This window comes from Lemur catta, chromosome 6, assembly GCF_020740605.2.
Source record: "Lemur catta isolate mLemCat1 chromosome 6, mLemCat1.pri, whole genome shotgun sequence".
Taxonomy (NCBI): Eukaryota; Metazoa; Chordata; class Mammalia; order Primates; family Lemuridae; genus Lemur; species Lemur catta.
The window spans coordinates 100,144,266-100,169,879 of NC_059133.1; the positions used below are offsets into that span (position 1 = coordinate 100,144,266).

General features: G+C 55.6%; 1 protein-coding gene across 2 annotated transcripts in view; it reads right to left on the reverse strand.

Moving 5' to 3' along the window:
- IQSEC3 (IQ motif and Sec7 domain ArfGEF 3) overlaps positions 1–25,614 on the reverse strand; it is a 118,113-nt gene that overhangs the window by 22,636 nt on the left and 69,863 nt on the right. For both annotated transcript variants that reach the window (XM_045554696.1, XM_045554697.1), the window contains 3 exons: positions 24,751–24,912; positions 10,553–10,675; positions 9,950–10,116 (listed from right to left, as the gene is read on the reverse strand). In XM_045554696.1, coding sequence (XP_045410652.1) covers positions 9,950–10,116; positions 10,553–10,675; positions 24,751–24,912 — 452 coding nt within the window. The remainder of the gene's footprint in view (positions 1–9,949; positions 10,117–10,552; positions 10,676–24,750; positions 24,913–25,614) is intronic.

Here is a 25,614-nt window from a genome sequence, read left to right on the forward strand (position 1 = left end):
CAGCATGGTACTGGCACAAGAACAGAGATATAGACCTTTGGAAGAGGACGGAGATTCCAGATACAAAACCATCCTCATATTGTCATCTAATCTTTGACAAAGCAGACAAAAATATACACTGGGGAAAAGAATCTCTATTCAATAAGTGGTGCTGGGTAAACTGGATATCCACATGTAGAAGATTGAAATTGGATCCCCACATCTCACCTTTCACAAAAATCAACTCACAATGGATAAGAGATTTAAACCTAAGGTGTGAAACCTTAAGAATTCTGGAAGAAAATGTTGGGAAGGCTCTTTCAGACAGCAGCCTAGGTAAAGAATTTATGAAGAAGACCCCCAAAGCAATCACCACAGCAACAAAAATAAATAAATGGGACCTGATCAAATTAAAAAGCTTCTGCACAGCCAAGGAAACTGTCATTAGAGCAAATAGACAACCTACAGAATAGGAGCAAATATTTGCTTTCTACATATCCAATAAAGGACTGATAACAAGAATCTATATAGAACTTAAGAAAATCAACAAGAAAAAATCAAACAACCACAGCAATAAATGGGCAAAGGACATGAAATAGAAACTTTTCAAAAGAATACAGAATAATGGCCAGCAAACATAAAAAAGTGCTCAACATCTCTAATCATCAGGGAAATGCAAATCAAAACTATAACGAAATATCACCTAACTCCAGTGAGAATGGCCTTTATCAAAAAGTCCTGAAAGAACAAATGCTGGCGTGGATGTGGAGAGACTGGAACACTCTTATACTGCTGGTGGGACTGCAAATTAGTACAACCCCTGTGGAAAGTAATTTGGAGATATCTCAAAGAGATAAAAATAGAAATACCATTCGATCCAGGAATCCCACTACTAGGCATCTATCCAAAGGAAAAAAGACATTCTATAATAAAGATATCTGCACTTGAATGTTAATAGTAGCACAATTCACAGTTGCAAAGATGTGGAAACAACCCAAGTGCCCATCAACACGACTGGATTAATAAAATGTGGTATATGTACACCATGGAACACTACTCAACTACAAAAGGCATGGTGAACTAGCACCTCATATAGTATACTGGATAGAGATTGAGCCCATCCTTTGAAGTGAGGTATCACAAGCATGGAAAAACATGCACCACATGTACTTGCCATCAAATTGGTACTAACTGACCAACACTAAGGTGTTCACATGGTAGTAATACTCACTGGGTGCCAGTCAGGGGTGGGTGGAGTGGGGGTAAACCCACAACTAATGGAAGCAGAGTGCACTGTATGGGGGACGGATGGTTTGTAGCCCTGGCTTGGGCGGGGCAAATGCATTACATGGAACCAAAATGTTTGTACCCCCATAATATCCTGAATAAATAAAAAAACCCCAAAAAACCCACCACGACCAACAGAAAAAAAGAAAAGAAAAGAAAAGAAAACTATAAAAATTAGACGGTCAAAGTAGGAGAACCAACAACTGAATAATAGGAGTTCAAGACAGCAGTCACCTTTGTGCCTGGAGGTACTTACTGCCACAGAAGACTAGATAAATAAACAGGATTTTGGGTGAGAAGAAAAAATAAAGAGGCAAGACTTAGAGTATCTTGTGAAATAGAGCAGTTTGGCCTCTGGCTCATGCACCCGTGGGAGATGGTCTAACTGCTTTATAAAGGGGTGGGGGCCCAGATGGTGGACTAGAAGCAGCCCATATATGCCGCTCTCAAGGAGAGAACTGAACGTTGCAAGTAGATGCCCACATACAGAGGGACCTCCTGGACTGAGCGTTGTAAATCACCAGAGAAGCGACAGGAGACACTCGTAGTGAAGGAGAGGGGACGAGAGAGAGGGAGACCCACTTGGCAAGATCGGAAGGTACCTGGGGGAGGTGTCTACACGTGGGCAAGGACAGAAGGAGGGAACCCCAGATCTCCACGCTCTCCCCACAGACACTGTGACTTGAGGTCACATCAGGGAGATCATGGAGGTCCTTGGAGACTGTGCAGGAATATTGCACTGGAGAGTGGGCGCAATGGGGACCTTCTGTCTTCTGTTCCCAGGTAATTGCAACTAATACCATTCTGAGCTCTCTGGTCTAGAGTGCCTGGTCTAGGCTTTGCTACAACTGCCTCCACATCCCCCTGCTGGGCCTGGGAGGGAGCAGGAAGAGCAGATGCTCCCCTCTGACAAGCCCCATGACTGGGAGCGAAGTGTGCCTCCCACAACAACGGGGGATTCAAACAGAGTAGGAACTGCTGATGCCACCTGAGGTGCCCTGTGGCAACTACCTCAGAAAGACATGTGCAAACATAGAACCCAAGCTGCCTGTGGCCTGGGCCCATGACCCTGCCCTGTGGCTCCTGTGCTGCTGCCTGGCCCTGTGGCCCTGGCCCTATAGCTCCCATGCTGTCACCTGGCCCTGTGGCCCTGCCCCATTTGCTGCCTGGTGGAACTCACCTCTGTGGTCCAATGCTCTGCCACAGACCTGCTAGCTGCATATCACCAAGGCACCTGAACCCAAGTGGAGTAAACACCTGCAGCCTTGACACCTGCAGCCACTGCCTAGACAGCCACACCCACCTGCCACTGCCACTGCACATGGGGAGACCCAGGCAAAACAATCTCCCACAATGCCCACCTATGTAGAGAGGGACTCACCCAGCCCCCTGCCCAAGCTTCCAACAGTGGCCTGGCCACTCTGCATGGAGACCCTCCAGCACCGGCTTGGACTGTGACAACCACAGGGGAACAGGACAATGCAGAATAGCTATATTACAGGCTCTCAGTGTATCTTCCCCTTCCCTGCCATGTCAATTTTCTGGAGTAGGACACAAAAGCACCATCTAGGGACCTCTCCTTCTTCTCACTAAGTATGAGAGTTTCTGGCAAAGGAGAACAGGTGCACCACAAAGCTATCTGCCCTGAGCTGAGAGAAGAGGTTTTAAATGAGAAGAAACCAGCAAAAGAACTGTGGTCACATAAAAAAACAAGCTAGGTTGACACTCCCAAAGGATCACAATAGATCTACAACAATGGACCCAAACCAAAAGGAAATTGCCAAAATGTCAGCAATGGAATCCAGAACATGTATGTCAAATAAGATTAATGGAATTGATGGAAAAGTTGAAAAGCAATACAAGGAAGCCAAAAAAAAAAAAAAAAAAAAAAATTCAGGAGATGAATGAAAAAAAAAAAAAAAGAAAAAGAAAAAGTCACTAAAGAGATAGACAACATAAGAAAAGATATAACAGAACTTAAAGAAATGAAAGAGTCATTTAGGGAATTTCAAAATACAGCATAAAGCTTAAACAACTAGTTAGACCAAGCCGAAGAAAATTTCAGAGCTTGAAGACAAGGCTTTCGAACTAATCCAGTCAGTAAAAGATGCAGAAAAAACAATAAAGAAGAATGAACAATCACTCAGAGAAATATGGGACTATGTAAAATGGGCTAATATAAGAAATATAGTTATCCCTGAGCGAGAAGAAGAAAAAGCAAAAAGCATGGAAAACCTACTCAAGGGAATTATTGATGAAAATTTTCCTGGTATCACCAGAGATTCATATATCCAGATACAATGTGGTCATCAAACACCAGGAAGATTCATAGCAAATGGGACATCTCCAAGACATATAGTTATCAAATTTGGCCAAAGTCAAAATGAAGGAGAAACTTCTACAAGCTGCAAGATGAAAGTAACAACTAACCTACAAAGGAAAACCCACCAGGCTAACATCAGAGTTCTCAGCAGAGACCTTACAAGCCAGAAGGGATTGGGGCCCCATTTTTAGTCTTCTTAAACAGAACAACTGCCAGCCAATAATTTTGTATCCTGCAAAACTAAGTTTCATAAATGAGGGAGAAATAAAGATGTTCCCAGATAAGCAAACACTAAGAGAGTGTCACTACTAGACCTGCCCTATAGGAAATACTCAAAAGTGCATTATACATGAACAGCACAATAGATACCTAACAATGTAAAAACACCCAAGAGTTATAGCTCACAGGTCTTGTGAAACAATGACACAAGAGGGAAAGCAAAACAACAAGGTATCAATCAACATAATGATCAGAACAGTACCACACATATCAATACTAATATTGAATGTGAACGATCTTAATGCCCCACTTAAAAGGCCCAGACTAGCTGAATGGATGAAAAAATAGAACCCAAGTATACATTGTCTCTAAGAAACCCATCTAACTTGCAAGGACTAGCATAGACTCAAGGTAAAGAGATGGAAAAAACATTCCATGCAAATGGAAACCAAAAGTGAGCAAGTGTAGCCATTCCCATATCAGATAAAATAGACTTTAAATCAACAATGGTGAAAAAAGACAAAGACGGTCATTATATAACGGTAAAGGGAGCAATTCAATAAGAGGACATGAAAATCATAAGCATAAGTATATGTGCACCTAACACAGGAGCTCCCAGATTCATAAAACAAATTCTACTAGATGTAAGCAAAGAAATAAATAGTAGTATCATAATTGCTGGGCACTTCAACACCTCGATAACAGAACTGGACAGATCACTGAAGCAGAAAATCAACAAAGAAACACTGGACTTAAGTGGGACTCTAGAATAAATGGACCTAACAGACATTTACAGAAAATTCTACCCCAAAACTACAGAATATACATTCTTCTCAGCAGTACATGGGACATTTCCCAAGACTGATCATCTGTTAGGCCACAAAAAAGTCTCAGCAAATTCAGAAAAATGGAAATCATTCCATGAATCTTCTCAGACCACAGTGGAATAAAACCAGAAATCAATTCTAAGAGAAACTCTCAAATCTACGCAAAGTCATGGAAATTAAACAACCTGCTACTGAACAATCCTTGGGTCAATATGAAATTAAGAGAGAAATCAAATTGAATGACAAAGGGGACACAAACTTTCAAAATCTGTGGGATGCAGAAAAAGCAGTGCTAAGGGGAAAGTTCATAACCTTAAATGCTTACATCAAAAAGACAGAATGATCACAAATTAACAACCTAAGGTCACATCTGAAGGAACTACAAAAAGAATAAACCAAACCCAAAGCCCACAGAAGTAAAGAAATAACAAAGCTCAGAGTAGAACTAAATGTAATGGAAACTAAAAACAAATGAACAAACAAAAAAGGATCAATGAAACAAAAAGTTGATTCTTTGAAAAGATAAACAAAATTGATAGACCACTAGCCAGATTAACCAGAAATAAAAGAGAAAGGACTCAAATAAGCTCAATCAGAAATGAAAAAGGAGACATTACAACTGATACCATAGAAATACAAAATGTCATCTGTGAATACTACAAAAACCTTTCTGCACACAAACTAGAAAACCTAGAGGAAGTGGATAAATTCCTGGAAACACACAACCTCCCAAGGCTGAATCAGGAAGAAATAAAAATTCTGAACAATGCATAATGATCAGCAAGATTGAGCCAGTAGTAAAAAAATCTCCCCAAAACAATAAAAAAAGCCTGGACCAGACAGATTCACTGACAAATTATACTATACCTGCAAAGAAGAACTGGTACCTATCCTACAGAAAATATTCCATAACATTTCAAAGGAGGGAACCCTCCCTATCTCATTCTACGAAGCTAGTATCACCTTGATACCAAAGCCAGGAAAGGACATGACAAACAAAACAAAACAAACAAAAAACTACAGACCAATATGCCTTATGAATATAAATGCAAAAATCTTCAACAAAATACTAGCAAACTGAATTGAACAGTACATCAAAAAGATAATTCATCATAATCAAGTGGGTTTTATCCCAGGGATGTAAGGATGGTTCAACATATGGAAATCAATAAACATGATTCACCACATAAACAGAAGCAAAAAAAAAAAAAAGATGACGTGATCATATCAATAGATACAGAAAAAGCACTCGCTAAACCCCAGCACCCTTTCATGACAAAACCGCTTAACAAACCAGGCATAGAGGGAACACACCTCAAAATTCTAAAAGCCATATATAACAAACTCACAGCCAACATCATGCTGAATGGGGAAAAATTGAAAGCATTACCCCTAAGAACTGGAACAAGACAAGGGTTCCCACTATCAGCACTTCAATTCAACGCAGTACTGGAAGTCCAAGCCAGAACAATCAGGTAAGAGAAAGAGACAAAGGACATCCAAATTGGGAAAGAGGAGGTCAGACTATCCCTGTTTGCTGACAATATGATCTCATATCTAGAAAATCCTAAAGACTCCACCAAAAGAATCCTAGAATTGATAAATAAATTCAGCAAAGTCTCAGGTTATAAGTTCAATGTATACAAACCAGTAGCATTTCTATATACCAATAACAGTCAAGCTAAGAGTCAAATCAAGGACTCAATACCTTTAACAATAGCTACAAAGAAAAAAAAATACCTAGGGATATACTTACCCAACGGAGTGAAAGATCTCTACAAGGAGAACTATAAAATACTGATGAAAGAAATTATAGGTGACACAAACAAATGGAAAAATATCCCATGCTTATGGATTGGTATAATCAACATCATGAAAATGTCTATACTTCCTAAAGTGATTTTCAGAGTCAATGCAATCCCCATCAAAATACAAATGTCATATTTCACAGATCTAGAAAAAATAATTCTAAGCTTCATTTGGAACTCAAAAAGAGCCTGAATAGCAAAGCAATCTTAAGCAAAAAGAAAAAATCTGGAGGCATCACATTACCTGACTTCAGATTATACTACAAGGCTACAGTAAACAAAACAGCATGGTACTGGTATAAAAGTGGAGACATAGACCAATGGAACAGAATAGAGACCCCAGAAATATAACCATAAAGCTACGACCAAGCAATTTTTGACACAGCAGACAATAATATACACTGGGGAAAGGAAGCTCTATTCAATAAATGGTGCTGGGAACATTGGATAGACACATGCAAAAGCATGAAACAGGACCTCTATCTCTCATCATATACAACAACTAATTTAAGACGGATGAAAGACTTAAATGTAAGGCATGAAACTAAAGATTCCAGAAGAAAACATAGGAAAAACTCTTCTAGACATTGGCCTAGGCAAATAGTTTATGAGTAAAACTCCAAAGGCAAATATGGCAACAACAAAAATAAATAAGTGGGACTTAATTAAATTAAAAATTTTCTTCGCAGCAAAGGAAATAATCAACAGAGTAAATAGACAACCTACAGAATGGGAAAAATTATTTGCAAACTATACATCTAACAAAGGGCTAATATCCAGAATCTACAAAGAACTCACACAAATCAGCAAGAAAAAACAACCTCATCAAAGAGTGGGCAAAGGCGTGATCGGAAGTTTTCCAAAAGAAGATGGACAAATGGCCAATGAACATATGAAAAAATGTGCAACATCAGTAATCATCAGGGAAATGCAAATTAAAACCATGATGAGATATCACCTCACCCCTATCTGAATGGCAATATTAAAAAGTCAAAAAGCAATAGATGCTGGCATGGATGTGGTAAAAAAGGAACATTTATATACTGTTGGTGGAACTGCAAATTAGTACAACCTCTATGGAAAATAGTACAGAGATTCCTCAAAGATATAAAAGTAGACTTACTATTAGATCCAGCAATCCCACTACTGGGTCTCTACCCAAACGAAAAGAAGTCATTTTATTAAAAAGACACCTACACTTAAATGTTTATTGCGGCAAAATTCACAATTGCAAAGATGTGGAATCAAACTAATTGCCCATCAGTTAATGAGCGGATAAAGAAAATGTGCTATATGTATATCATGGAGCACTACTCAGCCATAAAAAGGAATGAAACAATGTCATTTGCAGCAGCTAGGATGGAACTGGAGGCTATCATCCTAAGGGAAGTATCTTATGAATGGAAAAAAGATACCACATGAACTCTCTAATGACTGGGACCTAATTCGTGGGCACACAGGGACACAAAGAGATACAAAGGACATTGGAAACCAAGAAGCAGGAGGCTGTGGGGGTGAGGGATAAAAAGTTACCTGTTGGATACAATGAACCCTATGCTGGTGAGGGGCACAGGGAAAGCCCTGACTTCAGCATTATGCAACGTGTCCATGTAGCAAACATTTGTACCCCCTTAATATTTTGATAAAAAATAAAGAAAATGATAAATTAGAAAAAGGAGTATAGAGAAAATGGAGGGCAGAAATGATCAAATACGGTACTTAAGAAAACTTCCCATGTGTGGATGACATGTTTCTACACTGAGGAAACAACGCAGCGCGGAGCACAGTGGAGGAAAAAGAACCCTAACGAGGCACATCATCTGGAAAATTCTGAACACAAAGGGCAAACAGGGGAAGCAACGAGTTTTCAGAGGGAGAGAAAGAGGAACACACAGAAGGGGCGAGGCTGGAGCGGCAGGGCAGCTGGCAGCTAAAGGACGATGCAGCAGCGTCTCCCAAACCCTGGCTGACGTGTTTCCAGACTGGAGTTCTACTCCCAGCCAGACTCCCCATCAAGCATGAAAAAGAAATGCCAGGCCTCAAAAAGCTTGTGTCCAGTGTGCCTTTTCTCTGGAGGTAAAATAAAGATGAAGAAGCTGTGAACCCGCAGGAGCCCGGAACCCGACCCCGGGGCGGGAGGAGGGAGGGCCCAGCAGGGCAGCTGTGTGCTGGCCGAGCAGGCGAGCAGAGAGCAGGCCCGGGGCCCTGGGAGGTGGCACTCCCGGATGCCCCCACGTCTAAATGTGGCGAGAGGAGCCTGACATCGAGGGAGGAAAGCTGGGGCGGATTCGGGCAGGTCTGCAGACAGCTGAGCACGTGGGAGAAGGTGGATCAACTCCAAGGGGCAGAGAAACAGAAAGGAGCTGTGGCCGCACGTTCAAGACTCAGCTCTGGGCTGCGCCCGCACGGCCTTGATGTTGGCGCCGTGAAGACTGATTCTACAGACAGCGAGCTGGGGAGTGGATGAGAGAGAGCTAAATCCTCATGCTCTTTAATGGGAAATTAATAGATAATGCTTAAAATCAAAGCTAATCATTAACAGCAAGCAACAGTATATAAAAGAAGCCAGATGCCGAAGTGCACACACTGCGTGACCTCGTTTAGAGGAAGCACGAGGACTGGCCAGACTAATCGGTAGTGACAGCTCAGACAGGCTGTCACTGCTGGGCGAGGGTATTGAATGAGATGGGACCTGAGAGAACGTTCTGGGGAGATGGAAATGACGCAGGCCTAGATCTGGGTGTCATTGCACAGGCGCAAATGAGCACAGACGCGCCTCGAGCTCTCACACCACGCGCCTCCCATGCACGTGCATTTTACGCCAACGCGAAAAGGAACAGGAGAAACGGAGGCAGGCACGGCACCTGTCCACACAGGACGCAGGAACGCACAGAACGCACAGCCGAGAAAACTGAAAGTGTCTCTGGAGAAGCAAAGTGGAAAGAGAGAAAAATTTTTCTGTGCTGAGCCTTGTAGGATTACTTGACTCCGTGAAATCATGTGCATGTATAATTCGGTTTTGTGAAGGCTGAAGTGGGAATCAGCGGAGCACATGAACGCCCTGCCACTTTTGGTTTGCCTCCTGCCAGGCGAGGAGCACACCGGACCTTTTCTTTCGATTAGAAAGGCCTGGGCAGGAGATGCCATGGGGTCATCCGCCAGCTGACCTGAACGGCCCTGTCCCTGAGGCCCTGCCCGGCTCTCCCCTCGCATGTGGGTGGTACCAGCTCTGGGCCAGGGCCTAGAGGTCAACTGACTAGGGTGTCCTGCGGAGGGCAAGAGGCGCTGCCCACAGGCCCCCGTGGCTTTGACAGGGCAGTGGCAGTGGCTCCTGGGAACTCCCCAGACGCCTGGCTCACAAGCAACATTTGCATCCTGCTGCATGTGACCAGGCCCAGAGAGCAGGTGGCAACACGTGGCTGGGCTCAGACTCACAGAGCTGACACTGCATGCACAGGACGGGGCCTGAGCAACGGCCTCGCTTCTTACCCCCCCCACCTGCTCACCTCGCAGGTTTCGGATAAAGTCCTCCAGCATCATCTTCCGGTCAGGCTTGATGTTGGGGCTGTACATGTCGGTGTTGAGGAGGATGATGGCGAAGGCGAGGATGAAGATGGTGTCAGGGTTGTGGAACTGCTGCACCACCTCGGGGTTGCACATGCAGTAGCGCTGGCTGTGGCGGGAGACAAGAGTGACGCCGAGCCCGCCCCACCTGGGGGTGTCCCTGCTCCCGGGGGGCTGTAGGCCCAGGGAGATCACTGCCTGCCCTGGAGCCCGGTCCTCCTCCCCACTGAGGGGACAGGCTGATGTCACCGGCCCCGAATGCCCCGCTGTACCAGCCTGGCACAGAGCCTCAGCGAAGGCCAGCCGGTGGGTGGGACGCTGCGCGGCAACCCCCCACCAAAGGCGGCGCCGCTGCCAGCCTGGGAGCTGCAGGGGGCCTGCCCCTTTGCTCGCCCTCCCGCCCTTCCCCCCCGCCCACCCTCCTGCCGCACCAGAGGGGGCTCTCCAGCCCCCCACCGATTCCCGGCACCTCCCGTCCCCAGGCACGCAGCGGCCCTGCTTCCCCACCGGGGCATCCGGAGGGGTCTGGCGGGGGGGGGACCCACCTGAAGGCCTCAATGAGCCGCTCCACCTTCTGGGCCTCCCCCTGCACGCGGATGTGCGCCTGGAACTTGCGCAGGGCCTCGTCCAGCTCCATGGTGGAGAAGTCCATCTCGTCCACCACGCAGCTGCGGGCAGGAGCGGGCGTGAGGAGAAGCGGGCCCCCGGACTCCCCTGCACCCTCCCCCGCTGGCCCCTGCCACCAGCCAGGAGGGACAGTGCAGGGGCTCCTTAGTGACCCCAGGGCCCCGCCTTGCCCCGCCTCTCTCACCCCCAGGCGGCCGCTGCCCTCCCCAACCCAGCCCAGGCACAGCGAGGCCGGGGGCAGCGAGGCCGGGGACAGCGAGGCCGGGGGCAGCGAGGCCAGGGCAGAGAGGCCGGGGGCAGAGAGGCCAGGGCAGAGAGGCCGGGGCCAGAGAGGCCGGGGCAGAGAGGCCGGGGCAGAGAGGCCGGGGGCAGAGAGGCCAGGGCAGAGAGGCCGGGGCAGAGAGGCCGGGGACAGAGAGGCCGGGGCAGAGAGGCCGGGGCAGAGAGGCCGGGGCAGAGAGGCCGGGGACAGAGAGGCTGGGGCAGAGAGGCCGGGGACAGAGAGGCCGGGGGCAGAGAGGCCAGGGCAGAGAGGCCGGGGCAGAGAGGCCAGGGCAGAGAGGCCGGGGCAGAGAGGCCGGGGACAGAGAGGCCGGGGGCAGAGAGGCCGGGGCAGAGAGGCCGGGGGCAGAGAGGCCGGGGGCAGAGAGGCCGGGGACAGAGAGGCCGGGGGCAGAGAGGCCGGGGCAGAGAGGCCGGGGACAGAGAGGCCGGGGGCAGCGAGGCCGGGGGCAGAGAGGCCGGGGGCAGCGAGGCCGGGGACAGAGAGGCCGGGGGCAGAGAGGCCGGGGGCAGCGAGGCCGGGGGCAGAGAGGCCGGGGGCAGAGAGGCCGGGGGCAGCGAGGCCAGGGCAGAGAGGCCGGGGACAGAGAGGCCGGGGGGCAGAGAGGCCAGGGGGCAGAGAGGCTGGGGGGCAGCGAGGCCGGGGGGCAGAGAGGCCGGGGGCAGAGAGGCCGGGGGCAGCGAGGCCGAGGGCAGTGAGGCCAGGGGGCAGCAAGGCTGGGGGGCAGAGAGGCCGGGGGGCAGCGAGGCCGAGGGCAGTGAGGCCGGGGGCAGCGAGGCCGGGGGCAGAGAGGCCGGGGGGCAGCGAGGCTGGGGGACAGAGAGGCCGGGGCAGCAAGGCCGGGGCAGCGAGGCCACAGAGCCATCTGAACGCAGAGCTTCCGCCCCAGATCCCACGTTCTCTCCTCTCAACCTCAGAGCACGTCAGAGTCAGACACGCCTTTGACAATAAATAAGACAAGAAATGCATCCGGGCGAACTTCCCCTGTCCCCTCTGGGCCTCCGGCCGACTGAACTGTGCCCGTGGCCCCCAGGCCTCCCTCCAGCTGCCCCCAGCCCACAGGGGAGACCGTGGCGGGAAGCCCGTGTCCTCTGACGGGCAAGTCCCAAACTCGGCCTAACCTGAGGGGACAGCGTGACAGGCAGGGCCAGGTCCCAGCCCTCCCCGGGACTCAGTGTGACTCCGGCTCACCGCCTCACTCTCGCAGCCCCAGTTAGTTCTTCTGAGAAGGGAGGAGGCTGGAGTCCCTGTTCCCGAAGGCCTTTCTATCTCTGAAATGCCACCTCTACCCTGGCGGTGTCTCCGAATGTCCCACTTGGGTGCCTGGGAGGAGGAGGGGTCACGTGCCAGCCCCCCAGCCAGGCAGGCTCCTTCCTCTGGCCAGGCCCCCCCACCACAGGGTCTGGGGCCAGGGCCACCCAGCACCCCTCCTGCCTCACGTGCCCCGAGCCAGGCTTCCCTCCCGCCGCTCGGCCCCGGAGCACAGGGGCCAGCAGCTCCACCTCCCCTTCTGCCCCCCGCTGCGCCCCAGTCTCCTCTCGGCTGGCTACTGCCCAGCCCCATGTCACCCCCACGCTGCCCACCCCAGGTCAGCAGCCCCTGTCTGCTGCCATCGTCCCCTGGCAGACTCCACGGCATGTCACATCCCTGGGCACGGAGGGCAAGACGGGCCACGGCTGGGAGCCCAGCGCACGGAGGGCTCAGGAAACACCTGCCTGGTGGCAGCGTGGGTGTTGGGCGAGCTCTGAGCGGGACCTGTTTCCTCCATGACCCCAGCCCCATCTGGGCCCACTGCCTAGAAGGCTCAGGGACCCCAGCTCTGCTGCCCACCTGCAGGAGAAAGCAAGGGGAGGCACCACGGTGGTCGCAGTCGGGGGCCCTAGGGTCTGTGGAGCTCCCCATGCCTTTCCTGGGGAACGAGGAGAGAGCACCGCCGGGGGCTCCAGAGAGGGAGGGCCGGGAGGGGGCTGGCGCTGCCTCTCCCCCTCCTCCTGCCAGGGGCAGGGCCCACGGCCACCTTCAGGCCCGGAGCCCACCCGTGGCCTGGTCAGACCCTGCTCCTTGCAGGCTCGGGCCTGGAGGGTGAGGGGGTGACAGGGTGGGCTGGGGGGGCAACGCCAGTGTCTGTGCATTTGAGGTGGGCAGCTGGGTCGCAGAGGCTGCTAGGCCAGCGCGGTGAGAGGCCGCTCTGGTTTCTTGGTGGCCCCTGTCACCTCTCCTCTGCGCTGACAGAGAGGAAGGGCGAGTCAGTGCAGACTGGGTGGTGTCGGCCTGGAGCACCTCTCACCCTCGTGCGGCCCGGGGGGCAGCGGGCCCAGGCTGGAGAGGCCTGGATCCCTGCAGGGCCCCAGCGTGACTCCGTGTGCCTGGGTCTGACACTGGCGGCTCTCCGGGACTTGCCCCCGTCTGTTCTGCCCCATCCCTGCCCCCCACTGCCCTCCCTGAACCCCGAGGGCCTGCACCCGGCTTCCTGAGTCTGTGTCCCTCCCAGAGTCCCACTCTGTGCACCTTGTGCCCCAGAGCTTGGGCCAGGCTCACCCTGCAGGGATGAGGGCAGGTGCTGGGTGGCCCAGGGCGCTGTGGGGTCAGGTGTCTGGAGGAGGCAGCAGGAGCAGCTGGCGAGGGTAGGATCTGCTCGGCCAAGCGCAGTGGCCTAGTTTCCAGCCCTTCACGCGGGTGACAGGCAGCCGCTCACTATCACACTCGGGGCTGCTGTTAAAAGCCCCAGTGATGAGCTAGGAGCCCAGGAGCCAAGGATGGGAAGGGAAGCCGGGTGGGAAGCCCACGGGAAGCGAGCTGAACACAGGCAGGACCCACGGGCCACGGGGCTACAGGGGAGGACCCCTGGGGGCTGGGGGGGCTGCTGCTCCAACATCTCCCAGTGTGCCCTGAGGACCCCATGTTAGAGCCAGAAGGTGGTTGTTAAAATGCAGGTCCCCGGACCCCAGCCCAGATCCAGGGGATTAGAACACTGGGGGCAGGACCTGGGGGTCAACATTCTTCACACCATCTCCAGGTGATGCTTAAAACCAGGTGATGCTTAAAATGCAAAAACCAGTGGCTGAGCTGAGGGCAAGGGCAGGAGGGGGCTCGGCCCATTGGAGGCTTTTAAAATGTGAGCCCAAGAACTCACAGGCCACCAGTCAGCAGCCCTCGGGGCATGTGTGTCCCCACGGGCTATTGGCAGGGCGGGTGGTGAGCGAGGGATGGATGGAGGCATGGAAAAGCAGTCCCACCGTGTCCCAGTTTCCTGCCTTGTTCCCTGCAGTTGTCACCGTGGGCAGCCGTGCTTGGTGAGCAGGTACTGGCCTGGTCCTCAGACCCTGGGGGAACCCACAGCCCGAGCCGGAAGGGAGGAGGCTGTGCTGAGTGGTGCAAAGGCATGACCCTCCTCCTCCAGGCAGGCCACCTCCTCGCTGTAGAGCTCAGGGTGGGACCAGGTGTCCTCTCAGGCCCCCCCACCTGACATTCTCTGACGATGACTCAGAGGCAGAGAGAGCCAGCCGGTCTCTCCAGGCCCTGCAGGTGCTCCCACGGGGCAGAGGGCAGGTGACTGCCGGGCCCCTCTGGCTGGCTTTGGTACACCTTGCCGTGACTGGCGGCTTCTTCCCCTCGCTCCTCCCAGGGGGTCACCGTTTGCTTTCCTGGTGGGGCCTGTGTCCTCCCGGGGAGGGGGGCTGGGAGCGGGACTCCCCAGAAGCACCCGGTCTGTGCCCCTCCCAGCACCAGCTGTTCTTCGCCCCTGCAAGTGGAAGCTCCAGCCCTCGCCTCGCCCCCCAACCCCGCTCCCTCCCACCTCTGCCCTGGCGCTTCTTGCATTTGGCATCACACACCCCCACCTGCTTCCCATCTCCCCTTCCTTCCTCCCTCGCCACCCTGGAACCCTTGTGGGGAGCAGAGTGTGGACAGCTGGCTGGATCCATCCTGCTGCCCTGACCCTGGCCAACAACCGTCTCTCCTCGTTGATCCTCTTTAGGTGGAAGCATCACACATTCCCAGGTGGTGTTTGCTGGTGTACAGTCTCCCCACTTTACTGAAAGCAAAACTAAGACCATGTAGGGGCTTGCCCCACGCCCCCATTACTAGGAAGAGCAGGCTTTTGGCTTCCTGGTCCATGAGCTGCACCCCTACCCACAGGGGTGGGGCTGTCTGCCCCTCCCCCCTGCATGTGTGCTCATGGGGTGGCAGGGCAGCAGGTCCTGACCTCTGAGTTCCCATTACTGAGCATGTCCTTAGCGCTTCACTACGTGTGCAATGACTTTGTCTCCTCAAAGGCCTGTGCAAAATTAACCATTATCCCATAATTTCTATTCTATATGAGGTGACTGAAGCTCCCAAGATAGCCGGCCCTGCAGGGGGACTGCACACATCCCGTTCCTTGCTGCACCTCTGGGGCCAGGCAGGCCCGCCGTCCCTACCCTGGCGGGCTCTCTGCCACTGGGCGCCTCTCCCCTGGGGCTGTGGTCTCCCCCCGACGGCTGGTGGGGCCTGTTAGGCACGGGGAGGGGGGCGGGGGGCACTTGCACCGTCCCAGAGAACGTGTGATTGGCAGTCACCCTGCAGGCTCAGAGCTGGCCTGGGCACACGGAGCCCAAAACTGGGGGGGTGGGGAGGAGAGGAGTGTCCCTGGCCCCTGCCTGCCCCTCCCAGGGCTTTTTCTGACCCCGTGGTGCCCAGCTGGCTTTCCTTCTTCCAGCAGACGTGCCCCGAGTGGCTCCCGTGTGCGAGGCTGCACAGGGACCTGGGCTGGGTGGCAAGTAGTGCACACTCAGTCTGTCCTGTGGGAGACACAGGCAGGAATCAGTCAAAAACAACTCTTTATAACTGATGAGTTCTACAGCGGGAAAGGACAGGGTTCCGCAGAGGACAAAGCCGAGACATATTTCACACTGCTGTGTCTGGGAAGGCCTCTTTGGGGACAGGACGTTCGAGCTAAGACCTGAAGATGAGTAGGAGTTGGCCAAGGGGAGGGTGGGGAGAGCTCTCAGCAGGGCAAGGGGAGGGTCTACGCAAAGGCACTGTGGCGGGAGAAACTTTCAAGGACCCAGAAGGGCCCGTGAGGCTGCAGTGCAGAGTAGCGGGCAGAACGGCCACTGCAGGGTGGGGCAGGTGGCAGGGGCTCGATCCGTCAGCTTTGCGGGTCAGGAGAAGGATTTTGGAGTTTATCCTGAATGTAGTGGGAAACGACAGAAGGGTATGATCAGAGGTGTGACACGATCCTGTTTGCTTTAAGGAGAAGATCTCTCTGGCTGTTGGGGGGAGGATGAAGGGCAGGGAGGGGCAGGGAAGGAGAGTGAAGCGGGGGCCTGGCTGTGGTGCTACTGCACAGGTCCCAGCTAGAGGTGACCAGGGGCTTGGGCTGAGGCAGGAGCCGCGGAGAAGAGCTGAATGCGTGATGTGAGGTACATCTTAGGAGAAGAGCTGATGGGACCAGGTGACAGCCAGGATGTGCGCAGTGAGGAAGAGGAGGAGTCTGAGCCCACAGGGACGCTTCTCTGAGATGTGTGTGTGACGCGTGTGCGGGGGGGAGAGGCGCAGCCTGCAGTTTTGGACACAGGAGTCTGAGATGTCCTTTCAGATAGTCACAGTGTCTCCCTCTCTGCTGTGTCATTCTCCTTGGCACCCGGACGCCTGCCTTTTTCATCTTGCAAAGTGAAGCCCTGCTTTGACCCTTCGGTGCTCTCTAGTCACCGCCCCTTTTCTCTCCTCCTCTGTGGAGCCAAACTTCTAGAAGACGTCCCTGCTCATGCTGTCCCCACTTCCTCACTTCCAGCCACTTTTCAACCTGCTCCACTCACGCGCCCCCCACCAGGACCCCACTGAAACGTCCCTTGTCAAGGCCACTGCTGGCCACATGCTGCCAAATCCAGTGGACTCTCTTCCGGCCTCTTCCCAGCCCCCTGGCAGCAGCATGGTTAAATCGCTCGCTCTGGAACCCCTCTCCGGCTCCCATCGCCCCGTCCTCCCCAGGCTGGCTCCTCCTCCCTGGAGGTCCCGCTTGTCCCCTGCAGCCCCCTCGCCTGACCTGACTCAGGGCTGCCCCCAGAGCCCGGCTCCCTCCTAACAGCCCCTGTGCAGGGGCCCTCCCCATTCCGATGGCTCCAGACGTCGCCCCGTGTGACAGCTTGTCAGGGTTTGTCTCCCACAGTGCCGCCACCCCACGCCTTCACTGCTCACTGACCGGCTGACTTTCCCCTGGGCCCATCCCTGCTGTCTGTAAGAGACCACGTTAAGCGACGGCGCTGAGTGTGGCCGGCTTGTGTGAGCGACCGACCCTGCGTTTGGTTCAGCTGGGCCAGCCTTCTGTGCCGTGCCGGGCTGGGCGCGTCGGGGTGCTGCGGTCCCAGCATCACGGCAGTCGCAGGAACCCGCGTGCGCAGCGGCTCTGGCAGGGAAGTCGGGTCGTGCAGATGATGTTTTTCCTGATGTTTAACAGTTTCACTTATTGAGTAAATGTGACAATGTCTAGGTTGATAGATTCTTCAGACGACATGTCCCCAACCCCAGCATCTCCCTCCCCTGAAACTGACCGTATCTGCCTGCTTATCATTTGGGGGAAGGAGTGCCAGCGCGGTGGGCCTGCGGCACGGCTCGGCTCGTCCTCGTGCACACAGGGGTGTTCCGCGTTCTCAGGGCTCCGGAGGCTGCTGGCTGAGAGCCGGCACCTCTGCTCCCTCCCGTGCCGGTCACAGCCCTGCTGCTTCTCCAGGGCTCTGCCTCCTTGTCCCCTCCGCGTGGCCACTGTCATGGTTTAGGGCCTCATCCTTTCTCGCCACGACTGCTACAGCGATCGCCTCCAAACCCTCTTCCAGAGCCATCCTCCCAGGCCGCTCCCTGGCTCACGCCCCGCTTACGACTCTCGAAGGGCTTCCCGCATCCCTCGCGTGAAACCCACGCCTCACAGCAGCACAAGCGCGGCCTTGCGAGCTCCCGGCTGCTCTCGCCCCTCCCGGCCTGGCTCCCCTTCCGTGCACGGGGTTCTTCCTTCCTGCCGCCCGCCTGGCCCAGCCTCGCAGCTCTGTGCCGGCTCTCAGCCTCTCCAGGAGTCTCCTCAGACCTCCACGGCACCCTGACGTGCCTCCCGCCACTGCGCAGGTCTCCCTGCGTCACACTGTTCACTCGCCCGTCTCCCCGGTGGGCTAAGAGCTCCCTCAGGAGCTTGCCTAGTGCACGGGGAGCTCAGTCAATGCTCTGCAGGATGAACGAAGGAGAGATCAGTGGAAAAGTGAATGAACGGGAGCTTGTGCGTGTTGGCAGCTGGGGAAGCAGCTTCAGTGGCTTCGGAAGTTCTACCCAGGGGCCAGGGTTGCCCAGCCTGCTTCCCGAGGTCACCTGGAACTGGCCCCAGGCCTGGACACGGCTGTGGGCAGCGGGCACTGTGGAGGGCACGGCTTTGCTCTTCCTTCAGCCACGGCTGTGAGTGAGTGAGCAGGGAGAGCCGGCAGAGTGGCCTTGGCCGGAGGCTGCCCGCCCAGCGGGGTGGCCCCTGTCTCGGGGAGGCTGCTGACTGGGGAGCGCCCAGAGGGTGGTGCAGGTTCCCTCCCTTTTCTGCGGGTTTCTGCAGGGGCCACACAAGGGCCAGGGAAACATAAGCACAGACGTTCCCTGCAGCTGTAGAAACAGGTACAATCTTGCATAAAATTGCCTGTTAACACTGATCTATGTGCGGAATCAGTTTGTGGTGCAGGGAAATGAAGTGTCCTACACACCTTTGATCAAAATGAATTTTGTCATCTCAACTTTTTTTCCTTTCTTATGACAGCAAGACAGTGTCTGGCAGAGGAACTGGCTGTCAAGTGCAAGCAGGTAACTGTAACAGCAAGGCTTTCTAACTGGCTGGAAGAGACACCAAAGATCTGGAAGGCCAAGGCCAAGCTGAGGCCTGGGACGAAGCGTGTGAGCATGTGCTCCGGGGGAAACTGAGCCCAGGCTGGGGGATTAGGAGGGAAAACTAACCCGCCTGTGGCCACGGGAGGTAGGAGCCCTGCCTTGATCCTGCAGCTCTTGGCTTATACAATTTGATTAGGAATATCCCCCTCCACCAGAGAGTTACTTTTGTTAGTTGGAACTTATAACATGCTCAACAAAGGTCAAGGCTTTTTGGAAAAGTGCAGTGTGGCTAAGAAAATAGAGGAGGAGGAAGCTGACCCAGGACCTGCCAGCATTCCTGATGACGGCATGGGGACAAAGATCTCATTTGAGGGGCATCTGCTGGGCTGGCTGCCAGCCACACACTGAGGACTCAGGGCTAAAGAACTGAGTGCCAACTACCCACATAAAATGGGAGGTGATGGGGACGCCCGGCCTCCCTGGGTGCTGGGGAAGCACGCATGGGGATCGCCCGGCCGACGTGGGGACTGTGGGCGCCGGCCCCAGCCCCGGAGCCCCTGGTGCGGCGGCTGGAGGGGCTGAGAGTTTGCATCGTGAACCAGCGTCCCGGTGCCCCTGGTGCTGCTGGCCGGGGACCGCTTTGAGGAGCACTGCTCTGTGCCAACTCCAGCGGGCAGGGTGGGCAGAGGCCACGCCTCTGTGTCACACAGCCTGGGGTTTGTGCCTTGGCAGGACTTGTTAGTTCAAGTCACGTGGCCCCTTGGTGCCTCCCTCTCCTCACCTGTAACATCCACTGGGCAGGGCTGTTAGCAGTTTTAAAAGAGATAACGAATGTGAAGTTCCTGGTACACAACAGGGCAGAACAAATGATCGTTTTCATTATGTTCCTGGAGACCAAGTCTGGGCTGACATGCCTGGTGAGCTAGTGCATGCGAAGTCCCCTCGAGCTGAGGTTTTCAGAGGACCTGCCTGTCACCACCACCAGCTGCCTGCAGTTGCCTCACTAGTCGGCCGGCCAGTGGCCCTGTCGCTACACGCATGCCGGGGAGAGGAACCGAGCCTAGCTCAGGCCTCTTCACAGATAAACCGGGTTCTCAGCTCCTCCTTCCCGAGGGAGAGGCTCAGAGCACAGCACATGAAGCGGAGTCAAGGGCTGGGTGGTCCCTGACTCCATTCAAGTCCTCTGCCAGTGGCCAAGAGACGAGTCCTGTCTTCTCTCTGGGCCTCCGTTTCTGCCGGGGCAACGTGAGAGGGTCCTCCCGCACCGTGACTCACGACTGGGCCCGGACAAGCACCATAAACGCACTCAGACCCCGCTTGTCTTGGGACGCAGTGCAGAGGCCGATGGTGCAGGGTTGAGGGTGCAGGGGACGGAGCCATCCTGCCGAGCTTCAGACCTCTGCAGGGATCAGCTCTGTGGCTGTGGGCAGGCCACCCAACCTCTGCTCCTCGGTGCCTTTGCTGGTACAGATTAGCAGCCCTCCCCACAGCGCTGCTGCACAGATGGAACGAGGTTGCACAGGTAAGGTTCTTGGGACAGAGCCGGCTGGCACACAGCAAATGCTGGATGTGTGTGAGCTGTCATCACTATGTCTCACGGCCCGCTCCGTCACTCATGGCCCTCCTCAAAGCGTCAGGAGACGACAACTCCCTGGGAGCCCCTCCGAGTGAGAAGTCCCCCTTCTAAGAGAGGCCAGGTGCAGGCACAACTGCGTGTCTCACAGGGATGGAGAGGGACCCGTCCTGCGCTGGGCGAGTGCCGGGCGGGGTGGGTGTTATGTTCAGGGGCACGACAGCCCGATGTCTATGCTGCAGTGACGCCACAGGGACGCTCCGCCCTGGACGGGCACCGCCACGCCTGGGGGCTCGAGGTCTCCAGACACAGGAGTAAATGGTCTCACACTTGCATGACCCTTCACCGCTCAGGGAGTCCCTTGTCTGTCTGTGTGTGTGCTGGGGGGCACGGGAGAGGGCAAGGGTCCAGGGCCCCCAGGGCACCATTTTCCAGGCGGCGGCCGTGTAAAGCACTCGAAGCAGTGGAAGTGACCCTGGTCCTCTCTCCCTGCCTGCCAGGCCTGTCCGGGCCACCTGGGCCCAGCCCGCCCCTCCTCCTGGACTTCCTCCGGGGAAAGGAACCTGTTCTGAGATGACACGGGGCACCACGGGCGGGACGTTCCCAAATCATTTCTTCCTAGCGATGAAAGGCCAGAGCCTTCCAGGCTGCTGAGTCTGACAATCTGTTTTCACTTCTAAATGCCACCTAAGAAGAGCAAATCTATTACACTCTGGCCAACACATCTCCATGGCAATGAAATAACGAAATCTGACCCAAGCGCCAAACTCTGACATGCCTCAGAATTCAACAAAGGATGGAGCAGACACAGTGGAGGGAAGGGACGCCCAGGAAACTGTCTTCTGGCAGCCCGGCCCCAAGCAGCCCTCCACGCATGTGCCGGCCACGGCAGGCGCCGATGCCCTCCCTGTGCCTGTGAGTCACGTCGGGAAGAGTCGTCCAGGCCAGAAAAGAGACTGCCCACAGCCAGGAGCGTCCCCACCCGCCGGCCTTCAAACGCGCTGCAGCAAGCGCCTCGGGAAGGGGAGAGCAGAGCCAAGTTCCCGCCACGCGGAAGCCAAGAGGGAGAAGCCTCCAGCCTCAAGGATGCCAGGCTTGGCTGTGCCTGGGTCCCCCAGCCGGGTCTGCCACCGCCCGGCCCTTCTCGGCATCGGGAGAGGCCTCCTCAGACCACAGGAGGGCCCAGAGCTGCCCCCTGCCCCGCAAGTCCCAGCAAGTGAGTTCTTGCTGTCTGCCGAGGAGGCCTGACCTCAAACCGGACCACGATGCTCCGGCGTCCCGTATTGGGGGAGGGGACGGGGCTCTAAAGCCCGTGCTGTCAGGGGGGAGAGACAATCACGCAAATAGCCGATGTCTGTAGAGAGCGTCCTGCGCAGGCCCTGAGCGGAGCACTTCAGGCTCATCCTAGACATTTAACCCGCGGGGGCAGCGCTATCGTCACCGTTTCACCAACGAGGAAGCAGGCTGGGTTCTCCCTTACAGCACGGACCAACACGCGAGCCTTCACAGGTGGACACGGGCCGGGCATGGCCCTGTGAGCTCAGACGCCTTCTAGTGCGTGCGGCCTGTGGACGTAGGACACGCAAGGGCGGAGATGGGAGCTTCCGGGGGCACTGAGGGCCCGACTCTGGGAGCAAAGGTCACCGCCAGGACGCTGCTCCTGTCCCGCCCTCCTCCCGCCCCCCAGGGCTTTCCGCCGCGCCCTGCCTCCCCGGGCTGCCTCAGTCTCCCAGGGGATGGCTGGTTTACGTCATTTTCTTCGGCAAGCAGCTTTGTACAGAACGGTGCCACTCGCTGAATGTCACCAGGCAGGGCAGGGGGCCGTGTGGAATCCCTGTGAAGCCTTCTGGGCCCGGGCAAAGCGGGAGAGGGCGACGCAGTTAGTGTGTGTGTCTTCCCTGGGGGCAGTAAGGAAGAGGCGGCGATTCTGGAAGGCTCCAGGCTGGCTGGAGTGTCCCGGCTCCCCTGCCAGGGCCTGCCTCTTCCTGCCCCTGGCTCTTTGCAGGGGAAGGAAGGCCCTCCCCAGCCCGGAGACAGGCAACCCACAGACTTGGGGCGGGACAGGGTCCTGCCTCGGAGCCCAGGGTCTGTGTGGCTGCAGAATGGAGCACGAGGGGCCAAGGCTCAGCTCTGCACTCAGCCCTGCCCCGCCCACGGTGCCAGGGCCTTCAGCGCTCTCCCCTGGCTCCTCCTCCTCTTGCCCCCATTGACACTGCTCTAAGCTCCTGAGACCCTGAGCCGGGCCTCCCCCACATTCGCACACGGGAGGCCCGACACAGCCCCAATCTCAACACACAGTAGGCACTCGATGTTTGCTGAATGAACAAGGAACAGCCAGCCGGTTCCCCCACGAACCCTGGCACCCCGGCACTGCCCTGGAGCCTGAGGGCTGCTCTGGCAGGATGACAAAGCAAGGCTCCAGTGCCTAGGGCAGGTGCTGCAAACACCCTAGAAATGAGAATGCCGAGAAATCCATAGGGCTTGGAGGGGCCTCCGCGATCCCACTGCCCAACCCTCTCAGACAGGGACAGGGACACTGAGGCTTAGAAAGAAGGGACTTGCCAACGCTACACAGCACACAGCAGCAGAGCCAGGCTTGCCATCTGGGCCCCTGTCCCAGGTCCAGCGTTTGCCCTGCCCCACCACACAGCCTTGCCGGCCACAATGACTCCCCATGGTGGCGGCAGGAGTCCAGCCCTGCCCACCGGGCAGACCCCGCCTGGTCCAGCTCCCTCCCCAGCAGGGCTGCGGCCATAGGCTCAGGCTCCCAGGGAGGATGGCAGTTACTTTTCATTGTGCCGCTCAGCCCGAGCTGGGGAAAAACTGTGCTCCCAGCACTGCAGGTCAGTGTGGGCCTGGCAGGTTGCACTCCAGCGCTGGCCCCACGGGCACTGGGGACGGCAGAAGAAAGGGACGGCAGTCAGGGCCTGGGAGGCAGAGTCACTCCTGCCCTGATCAGAGACACAGCAGGGCCCGGGGTGGGGCAGCGGGAGAGGAGGAAGCCACAGGGCCCAGCACCTCCTCTCTCCCTGGAAGGTGTAGAAAGGGGACCAAGGCAGGGAGGAGGCAGAGAGGCACCAGTGGGGGAAGGTGAGGGAAGGAAGGAAAGGAGGGAAATGTGGTCTTTGCCTTTCTGTGTCCTGGACACAGTTCCTGGGGCAGCCCCACAGGGTCCCCGCACAGCGGGGCTGGTGGGAAAGGGAAGAGGCGCCCAGGGAGGGGGGGAAGGAACGGGTGAGAGGAGACGCAGCCCACTGCTCAGTTCTCTTTCCTCCTCACAGCCCTCGACAGACCAGTTCCAGGAGGGACGACAGAGGTCCGAAGCCACCAAGAGTCAATGGCAGGAACCGGCTTCTGCCCAGCTCAGGGCCATCCAGGGATTTCAAAGTCCCTGAGCTGGGTCCAAGCCCTCGCTCTTCTAACTGTACCCAGACAGCCACCACGTCAGTGGCTTTAGGGATGTGACAGGGATTTCAGAGAGCGACTGGTCCCCCACGCACAATCCACACCACTCACAGGCCTGGAAACGCAGGCCCAGAGGGCAGGGACCTCTCCACGCGGCGACACAGCACCAAGGCTGCTCCAGAGGCAGAAGCCAAACCTCCGCCCCCACGCCAGGGACGTGGCCACAGCAGGCCACCGGGTGACGTTGGAGCTCCCAAACCCTCTCAGACTGGCTGCTCCAGGGGCGAGTATAAAAGGGAAAGGTCCTCCCAGGGCTCCTGGGCAAACTCTTCTGCCCTCTGTCCCCCAGAGAAATGGGGCAGGGTCTCTACAGAACGGTGGCCTTCAAGAAGGAAGTGAGCTTGGGGGAGCATGGGCGGGTGGCAGGGGCCAGAGGGGACCTCCTGGGGCCGCAGCCCTTTCCCAGCGAGAAGGCTCCAAGGCCCTGCTCCCCAGCCCCAGGGGACCCCCCTCTGCCCTGCTGCTCTGGGGAGACTCTGCCGCCCACACGTGCAGGGCTGAGCCCTGGCAAGGGCAGCCCCGTCCGCCCCCATCCCGCTACTGCACTTTAGACTCTTTTCTTTGGTAGTTGTGATTTTGTGGTTAATCTGTCTTCACGGATCACAGTGTTTTCCTGCCCTAAAGCCCTCAGTCTAGGCTCCAAGGACATGAGAAGGAGCCCAGCGGACACAGCCCTCGCCTTTTCCCGGAGAGTGCCCTGAGTGGCAGGGAGAGAGGGCTTTTGTCTCCCGGAGCATTTCTGGACCCCCGCGCACTCTGTCAGCCAGTGTGCAGGACAGTGGTGCAGTCCCACTGGGGTGATGGGCCAAAGACCGGGATTCTGGCCCCTGTGGCCAACCAGGAAGCTGTGAGGAATGGAGGGAGCATGTCACTAAGGAGATTGCCAAGGTTTCAGAGGTCCTGCTGGGATCCCAGGAGAGCCGGCAGGTGGGGTGGGGGTGGGGCAGCCGGGGCTGGGCACTCACTCCAGCACGTCCCGGTTGAACTGCTTCTTGCTGCTGCCCAGGAACTCTCCGATCATCTGGCGGCTGAGGCCCTTCCGCTGGAGGAGGAAGTGTGCCACGCCAATGGGGGTGTCCGGGATGAAGCCACGAGAGATCAGGAACTGGATGCCCTTGTCCGGGTTTCTGAGGGTGGGGAGAAGCGCCAGAGTGAGCCAGGGCCGCCATGACTTCTTTCCTCCGTGTCTTCCAGCCCAGGAAACCCATAAACGTGCCCGGAGGCCCCTAGAAACTGACTTCCCAGGAAATGCCAGGATCCCTCCAGATGGGAGGGTTCCCCCACGGGAAGCATCTCTCACCAGAGCCTCCAAGTCCTGAACTTCCTCACGCAGAGGACAGTGCAGGGCCAGAAGCAGGCAGGGGCATCTGGTGCGAGCAAGGTGCACCCCATAGCAGGTGGGAGGGAGGGGCCCTTCTCTGTCCCTGCCTCCTGGGTCTTACCCCAGGCCTGCCAAGGAGGCCCTCCCCCTGCCTGTGTCCTGTTGTCAACACCCAGGTCCCCACCCTGGAATCCCCCACCCTGGAGAGAGGGAAAGGGAAACAGAGACGCCCCCCTTCCCTCCCGCCCCCTGGGCTCTGATCCCAGGCCTGAGTCTCTGCCTGCAGGTGTGGTGCCCTGTCTTAAGGCCACCTCACCCCAGGGTGCTCTGCAAATCCTTGCTGCTCCCTGAGCTGTTTCTTACTGGCCCTCGGGGAGAGAAGTACAGAAACAGAGGGCAGCATTTAGAACCCTTTATAGTGCTTTGACATTTCCAGGGCAACCAGGCATGCGATTGTTTTTCTAGCAACTCCTTTCTATTGCATTTTACAAAAGTATCAGCTCGCACC